Source organism: Netta rufina, assembly GCF_964035555.1.
Source record: "Netta rufina genome assembly, chromosome: 19".
NCBI lineage: Eukaryota > Metazoa > Chordata > Aves > Anseriformes > Anatidae > Netta > Netta rufina.
In genome coordinates, this window is record NC_140143.1 from 3387263 (window position 1) to 3396311 (window position 9049).

At 50.3% G+C, this 9049-nt stretch overlaps 1 protein-coding gene across 1 annotated transcript; it reads left to right on the forward strand.

Annotated features, from left to right (window-relative positions):
• Positions 1 to 3141: 3141 nt before the first annotated feature.
• Positions 3142 to 5840, forward strand: CACNG5 (calcium voltage-gated channel auxiliary subunit gamma 5; the record flags this gene model as incomplete). The annotated part of the gene is made up of 5 exons (XM_084298373.1): positions 3142 to 3349; positions 4071 to 4157; positions 4336 to 4476; positions 4910 to 5055; positions 5583 to 5840. The coding sequence occupies 5 exons, from the start codon at positions 3142 to 3144 to the stop codon at positions 5838 to 5840; spliced, it is 840 nt and encodes a 279-aa protein (XP_084154499.1).
• Positions 5841 to 9049: the final 3209 nt, after the last annotated feature.

A 9049-nucleotide genomic window follows, 5' to 3' on the forward strand; every position in this document is an offset into this window, starting at 1 on the left:
TTCTGCTGCCTGAGCCCTCTTCCTGCTGCTAGCGTCACCCCAATGACCAATATAAATGATGCCAAACCAGTCTATTTCCTAATCCCTGCTGTTGGTAGACAGCAAAAGAGTCACGTATATATCTATTTCCCTCTGAATGGCTTTATTTGGACTTTCACATACTCCCTGCTTTTATTTTTGGTGCCTTATTAACAACAACAACAAAATAAGTGCAGTAAGGACCTTTTTTTGATGATACATGAGCCAAGAATAGATTCCAGCTCCTTTTACCATTTTGGCATCGAAATGCCAAGAGGGATGAGGCATCCTGTAGTAAACACTGCTCGTTTTGATGTGGCAACTAGAAAATATGGTCACAAGTTAGGGAGGAGAACAGTTGAGCCAGAGGATCTGCGTTTTGCGTGGTCGTATTGTTGGACCTGTGCAGGGCTGGGAAAGGACACATTCCCATCCAGTAAAGCACTACAGTGGTGTCCTATTTACTGCAGCTTTATGGTAGCCCATTCCCTTGACAGTGAGGTTATTGTATTTGCTGCTGGACAATCAAGGTGCAGTGCTACCTTTGCAGTATGTGTTTCTCTGCCCCAGAACTTCTTTTTCTTCCTTAGCTGCTGCCTACTTGTTCCTCAGGAAAAAGAAAGAAGAAAAAAAGGGAAAAAAAAGAGAGAAGAAGGAAAAAAGCTCTGGGCTTCTCCTCAGTGCACCTTGTGCAGAAAGCAGCGTGTGCCTGGCTTGAAAGGGACATTGTGGCAGGGACACGGAGCTGAAGGTAAATAGGACTAAAAAGGACCCTATGTCCCCACCACAGCACCTCTACCAGCCTGAGGGCTGTGCCCATCTGCTGCCGTGCCCAGCCTGTGGACAGAACACAAATACCCACAGTCACTGCTGGGAACACGTCCTGGATTTCTTGAGCTGAAGAAAACAAATAACAACATTAAAAATGAGCCTCTTTAGCAAAGGCAAAGGTGGAGAGCTTGCAGGAGCAGGAGCATTTGCTTGGGCTGTCTGTAAGTGACAGCACTCCCCTTCCCGTAGGTCGGTCCCTTCTGGGAAGCAGCTCAGTGTGAACGTAGGAAGAGCCAAATCCCTGATTTCAGATGGGAGAGGACTGTCAGAGCGGCTGCAGCGCTTGAGGGTGCAAGTACATCTGCTTCCTACTGAGATGTACTTGTCTGCTTTGCCCTCAGTGCGTATGTGATAATAAAAGCCTCTCTCCTTCCCTCTCGAGCTCTCCCAAGACTTTGCAAACCTCCCAGCAGCACTCCCAGCTTTTCTCTCCCCGTCCCTGCCCAGCAAGGTAGAGGTGCAGGCAGGGCTGTGCGTAGGACCAGCTGCAGGGGTGTATGTGTATGGGGGCTACCCAGGGGTGTGTGCTACAAGAGCTGAGCTCCCCAAAAGAGCCCGGCTTGCTGCTGCTCCGAAATAGCTGTCAGAGCACCGTCTGCTTCTGGGAGGGACCTATGGCAGAGCAGCATCTTTGGAGGCTTTCAAGTGTGAAAGTGCAAGCTGTGAGGATTTTTGGCATCTCTGCGAGTCACTGTAAGTATTGATACCTTTACAGCAGAGGTGCAAGAAAAATCCAGTCTGCTCACCTACCCAGGTGTGTCTGCGCAGCAAGCACTGCCATCTCGGCTCCTACCCTCTGGCTCCCATCCCTTTTGCCACAGCGACAGCAGCAGGACCTCCCTTCCAAGCCAGCCTCATCCCCAAAACAGCTCCATCCCCAGCACCTGCTGCAGCACCGAGCACAGGGCATGCATGCAGACAGCAGCGAGTTATTCCTGCGTGGGCACAAAATCTGGCACCTGGGGAGATGCACGACACAGCGTGCCCCAGCTCTGCTACTTAGCCATCATTATTTGGGAATGGCTTTTCAAGTACTGTGTTTGCTCAGGAGGGCTCTGCCTTCCCTGCCACGCTGTCGGGTGCAGTGGGTGGAAGCTGTGCTCGGCTCCAGGTCTGTCCTCAGCCATCTCCCACTTGTTCCGCAAAACTTCCCGCAGCGGGAACAGTGCCTATGCCATTTTTAAAGGAATCTGCCCAAGGACAATGTGCCTCGTTGCTGCTGTGTTAGGTTTGGTGGCTTTGTTGTCCAGCCATACTTTTTTTCCTTATTGTCTGGAGTGCTGAACAACAAGATGTGCCTTAGAAAATAAACACAACCCACGTTTACCTGTGATTCGTGTCATCATTATAAAAGCAGTCAACAGTGCTATCTGCCTTGTTCCCCTCCCCAGAACACCATCTCGCTCATGCATCCTTTCCTTCTTGCTCTTATTCCTCTAGTCTTTCATTAGTGTGTCTTTTCCCCTTGCATCCCTCATTATTAATTATACTTCTCTGCTGCACCCGAAGTCCAATTTCTGGTGATGCTTTATCAGCCTGCAAGGCACTGTGAGAACTGCTAACTTCCACAAATTAGCAAAAATTAAAGAATTAAAAACTAGTGAAAATGAAAGAAAAAAGGAATATTCCACCCATAAGCAAAGTAGGGAGTGAGGGAAGGTTTTCTGCTTCCTTTCTTCGTGCTTGCCCAGAGCCTGGCTGCAGCATCTTGGCCCCATTTCCCCATCTCCCCCTGAAGCACCAGCTCCACTTGTGCCTGTTCAGCCTGTGCCCAGCTGACACTGGCACTTGTGACTTTTTACCCTAGAAGAGGAAAAATAGCAGCATTGTGGTGACCTGAGCTGTGCAGGAGCATGTGTCGGTCGGGCAGTGATCTTGATGATGTGTTAATGTGGTGCCCTCGAGCCCCAGCAGTTCCTGTGCCAAGGCGCTCTGGCTTATGCTGCCCCTCTTGCAGGAGCTCTTGGACACTGAGGTTTGGCTAAACCCAGGGCAAGAAGCAGGGGCTGAGGTTGAGCAGCCACTGGCCTCAACCCAACTGCTGCTGCCAGCTGCTCGCAGCCAGTCCCCTGCTCCACAAACCCACCAGCCTACGCGGGCAGGGCGCAGCCATGGGTGGGATGCAGTTCACTCATTCCCCATCCATCAGAGCCCCCTGTGATTTGTTTAATGGCTTATTTCAGCTCCATCTACATCAAGGGCAGAGGGCAAAGCTTTGGACACTTCTGTTCTCCCACGGAAGCGGCGGACGCCAGTGACCCCAGCCCCTCTCCCCGTGGTGTTGCTCCCTCCATGCTTTTGGGGATGAGTGCATGCGGCAGGAAGGCGCTGACCCTGCTCAGCAGTGTGTTCGCCGTCTGCGGCCTTGGCCTCCTGGGCATCTCCGTCAGCACCGACTACTGGCTCTACCTGGAGGAGGGCATCGTCCAGCCCCAGAACCAGACGGCCGAAATCAAGCTGTCGCTGCATGCAGGGCTCTGGAGGGTCTGCTTCCTGGCAGGTATGGCTTCCTGACCCAAAACGTCCCCTGCTGGGGCAGCGTTTGCTACTTGTCATGGGGAAGGGCTGGGGGAAGCTGGCTTTGGAGAGGTTTGTGCCCGTTTTGCTTCCAGAGTCAGGCACAACCCCTGCAAGTGCTGCGGTCACCCCATGGCTGGCTGGAGCAGCCGGATGGATAAATCTGCCTCTCATTGCATGCAGGCACTGGGATGATTTGTTGCTGCAGTGCAGGACCCTGCAGCCCACAAGACAGCAGCCCTGCAACCTCTCACTCCCTCCATCCATCCCAGAATCTGGGCAGCTGCTCAAATCTCTTCTTTGTCCCTGTGACATTGGGATTCAGGTCAGATGAAACGTCTCCTCCGCTCATGCTGGTTTTGATGAAGCGGTTTGGCTGAGGGGACGGAGCTGGACAAAATGCAGTGAATTGGAGTTTCAGGCTGACAGATCCAAAATGTCATGGGGTTGCAGCCACTGCTTTGGGAAGCTGGGAGAAGATGAACAAATTCATCCTAAGCTCACTGGACAGGGCAGTGTGAGAGGAAGGATTTTACTCACCATGCTGTTCAGTGTGCCACACGAACATCTGAGATGGAAGCAGCACTAAACAGCGAGATTATGTTCTTGCATGCACTGAATCTTAAAGTCACTCTCTCCCCACCTTCCCCCCCAAAAAACAAGCAGATACTCAAACTGCACACCTGACTCTGTCTCTGCTGCAGGTGAGGAGCGTGGCCGGTGCTTCACTATAGAATACGTCATGCCCATGAACATCCAGCTGACATCCGAATCCACAGTCAATGTCCTGAGTAAGTGATTCTGTGGGGTCTTTGCATCCTGTAAGGCATCGAAGGGCTGTTATCTCCCAGTAAATCCATTTGTGCCATTCCTGAACACGCTCCATCCACCCACCCACGCACCCACATCAACCTGGCAGCAAGGCAGGACCCTGGGGCCCTGACCTGTCCTCTGCTCCTCTCCCACCAGAGATGATCCGCTCTGCCACCCCCTTCCCTCTGGTCAGCCTCTTCTTCATGTTCATCGGCTTCATCCTGAGCAACATCGGCCACATCCGCCCCCACCGGACCATCCTCGCCTTCGTGTCGGGGATATTCTTCATCCTGTCGGGTGAGTAGTGCAGAGCAAAGTGCTCCTCGGAAAACCCTTGGGCATGGAGGATGCTCTCTGGCTTGTGGCGAGGTGGTCACAGAAACTTCAAACTCCTCAGCCGGGATGTTTCTTCATGAGCCAAGAGGGTGTTTTATTTATGTGATTATGTGAGTGTTAAACAAATAGCTGTGACAGCTGAGCTCTGAAGCCAGCTCCTGGCTGTGAATAGGGAGCGTGGGAGGACACGCTCAAGCACGTAATGCTCTGACTGACATGGGAGAATTGCCCTGGGTGAGCTCTGCGGGCAAGCAGCCTCCTTCCCTGGTTATTTCAAGCCCCCTTCCACAGTTTTACATTTTCACCTGCCACTCTGCTCCTAAAGGCAGCTGCTGCTTCACCACCTTCATCCCTGAAGTGTTTCTCACTGCCTTCCTCCTTGCTTTCTCCCCAGGTCTGTCCCTGGTGGTGGGGCTGGTCCTCTACATATCCAGCATTAATGACGAGATGCTCAACAGGACCAAGGACTCAGAAACATTCTTCAATTACAAATACGGCTGGTCGTTTGCATTCTCTGCCATCTCCTTCCTTCTCACGGAGGTACCGGTGGCTCCGGGACATCCCTGTAATGAGCATTGTCTGTTCTCAGCCATTATGTGTCAGTTTGGGCACAAGCTGGGAGCAGAAAGAGGACTGGGAGGGGTGTTAAGGGTAGACTATGGGGGCAATATATATTATGGTGGAATAGACTGCCCAGGGAAGTGGTTGAGTCACCATTCCTGGAGGTCTTTAAAAGACGTTTAGATTTAGAGCTTAGTGATATGGTTTAGTGGAGGACTTGTTAGTGTTAGGTAAGAGGTTGGACTAGGTGATCTTGGAGATCCCTTCCAACCTCGATCATTCTGTGATTCTGTACATATAATGGGGCACATGCCTGGAGCAGTGAGGGGACGGCTGATCATGATTTGATGCGGTGTGTGAAAGGAGAGGAGCAGGAGATGGGCTTGGGCCTCCTTGTTTACTGTAGGGCCCCGTGGCACAGAGCAGGGAAGCAACTTTCCTTGTGAGCACTTGCAAGCCATCAGCAGGGCAAAGGGAGCCATCTGTTTTTCTTCTCTCCCCTCCAGAGCGCTGGGGTGATGTCCGTGTACCTGTTCATGAAGCGATACACCGCTGAGGACATTTACCGGCCTCACCCTGGCTTCTACCGGCCCCGCCTGAGCAACTGCTCTGACTACTCAGGGCAGTTCTTGCACCCGGACGCGTGGGCGCGGGGTCGCAGCCCTTCAGACATCTCCAGCGAGGCATCTCTGCAGATGAACAGCAGCTACCCAGCTCTGCTCAAGTGCCCTGACTATGACCAGATGTCCTCGTCCCCGTGCTGAGCGTCGCCTCCCCTGTGCCTCCCCGGGCCCACCAGCCGATGGTCACTGTCCTGACTCCACTCGTCATTTTTAGGCCTCTCTTTCAGGGCAATTCTCTATTTATAAGAGTGTAAATATAACCATAGAGATTGGTTATATAACCAACAATGTAACCTAGGGAATTGGGATATTTTCTTTTCTTTGTTGGTCTCTTTTTTTTTATTATTATTTATTCTTCCCTACATAACTGAAATGTCTCCGAAGCCCTCTTCTTCCAGCACTTCCCACTGAGCAAACAGCAGTTCTGCCTGAGGGACAAATCCAGGGCTGGACTCCAGAGCAGGAAAAAAAAAAAAAAAAAAAAGAATATAAAGTAGAACTAGGAAAAAAACAAGTGTATTTTTTTGGTTTAGGTAGGCTGCAAAAGTTTGTGCATTTGGCTTTCATTTAATCGTAGATTCACTGGCCTCAGCACCAGCAGGCCTAAAAGATCTGTGTAAATTTCCAAGACATAGTCATCACTAGAAAAATCAGAATTTTGTCTTGATTCGATGTTTACTGGTCGATACCTCTCGTTGCTGGATATCACTTTTAACCAGGCTGCAATGGGAAATAGCCATCTTTCTCGACTATACCTCAGCAGGCTCAGATCCAAGCAGGTTGGGTTTTCTCGGTGGCCATTTGCAAAGTGTCACTTCCCCATCCCACGCAGGCCAGAGGCACTGCAGCCAGGGGTGCCCGTGCTGCTGGGGTGGCTCAGGCACCCACATCTCTTCCACCATCCCATTGATGAGGTCTGAAGAGTGACTGGGAGGATTTCAGTGCAGGGTTGAGTGGAAAACTACCTAAAACCTTCCCATAGGAAACGTTAGGCACAGGATTTAGGAAAATCACAGCCATCTGAGCGAGGCCCTGCAAGTTATTTCAGTGAAAGGCAAGACTCCAAACTGGTGTGAAGTGACACAGCTGAAATTAATGGCACTAGTCCACAATAGCAAAGTAGTTAGTCTATGTCTTACTTTTGCAGGAAAAAAATGCAATTTTAGCTGCTTTTTTTTGTGTGTATGTGTGCGTGTATGGAACTTATTTTGAGGTTTAAGTTTTAAGCTGTCATATGATGCACTTTGGTCCTAGAAGACTGATCGCTGCCAGGCTGAGAGCATCCATCAGACAGGGCAGGGGACAACAGCGTGGCACTCCCTTGCGTGCTCTGTGCCAGCTGCAAGCTCATCGCCTCGCAGAAGGAGCTTCCTCCAACCTTGAGTTCTGGTCTTGTTATTTTGAGCCTTTCTGAACATTTCCGTTGTGCAAAACAAAACCCTCTGGGGATTCTTGGTATATTTGAGCTGGTTTTGTCTTACTGTAATTAAAACAAATAGAATATATGCATGCATTTTTGACCTCATTTGTAGCATACTGTTTAATGAATATTTGCATTGCTTTATTATTAGTTGTTATTCACATGAACTACTCCAAAGTTGGATCCAAGTCTTGAGCAGCAGCCGCTATCCGCATTGATGCTGACACCTGTCCTGTGGACCTCGCTGTAAGAGTATATCCAGCCAGCCCTTGAACATGACAATGTCCTCTCCAGTGCCTTCAGATAAGCAAGTAAAGTCATCTAGCATCTTCTGCTCCTGATTTGCTAAGTTATAAAACCAGGGCAGCTTTCTGTGAACACAGTTACGCTTATCTGTACTCTTTGTGCTTCCCCCATGTGCCTGTGTCCTTGTACTAAAACCATGAGCGTGCTGTGAGGGATTAGCTGCCAGGAAGGGCCAAGCGTGGGGGCACAACGTGTCCCCATGCTTCTGATGCAGCCCTACTGCCAGTAGGAAGGATGGCTTCAGTCTAGTTTGTTTGCTGGGCTTGATGTTACTGCTTGACGGTGCCTCAAAGGCTGCTGCCTTTGCATATTCCTTTTGATGGGTCCCTTATATTTCATCTCATCTTGGAAGGGAGACCTTCGGCACTGCACAGATGCAGAATTACATCACTGCTGCCCAGGGGCACATGGGCTGTCCCAGCTGGCTGCCTCCCCATGTGGGCACACTGCTCAGCGTGGTTAATCCTGCTCAGCATCCTGGGACATCCCTGTCCCGCTGTGGAGCTTTCCTTTGTAGTGATTAAATACAGAATTACTCACTTTAAAGCATCTGCCTACACAAACAGAAGGCATGGAAGAACCTCACGTGTTCCTTGAGGCCCTAGAGGGTTTAGCAGAGCCTAGGAGTGAATTAGAAAAGTAATTATTTTAATTCGCTGAGGAGGTTGTCATCATCTGGCTCCATTTGTGAGCCTGGGAGTTCACACATTCACCTGGTGAGTGTGAGCCCTTCATAAGCACAGGACTGTGGTCATAAATTTGTCAAAAGAAGTGGTTGTTTGCTCAGTAAATGCTGTGTTTGGATAGGAAACCTTGATCCTTGGGGAAGCCCAGGCCTTTCAGTGGGTATTGCTGCCCACATGCTGGGCAATGCCATCACAGGGTATATGAGCACGGCATGGCTGGTTGGGCAAGTGAGCCACGGAGCCTGGCCATGCTGTGATGTCCTCAGAGCATCTCCCCAGGGCAGTAAGTGCCAAAATATAACATTAGTACCCAGGGGGAACGCCTACTCATTATTTGACCACCTCTCCCAGTCCTCACTCCACCTTAATCTCTGTTATGCCACATTCTCAAATAATGCTGCTTGCCTTGGTCTCTCTCCCACCCTAATTTCTGTGCCAGCCTCACACTGTCCCATGTCTGTCTCTTGAACTGCAGTAGATGAAAAGCAAAGGTTGGGGATAAGCTAGCATTTAAATTAGAGGTTTAACACCTACAGGACTGGGGTGCTTAAACTCACACCTCCACTGCTGTACCCCAGCAGGATGAGACAAACTGCTCATGGGGATGCAGGAAGGTAATTGCTCTTGTGATGCTTCATAGAAAACTGTCTGCACTCTTTGAAGAAAAAAATCTGATGTTTTGCAGGAACAACATGGGTATCAGACCCTTTGTGCACATAGCCGTGGGTACTTGAACCATAATATTACAGCAAATTACTGGGATTAAAGGCTATAAAAACTCCAGTGCTGCCTGATCCGCACCCAGCTCACTGTGTTCCCTGCCCCTGCTGAATTCTGCAGCTTCCTCATGGAATCAGAATCCCAGGATTACATGTTTCTGGCCAGTATCTCCTGGGCAGTGGAAGCTCCCCTCTCCCAGCACACAGGCTCTGCTCCTG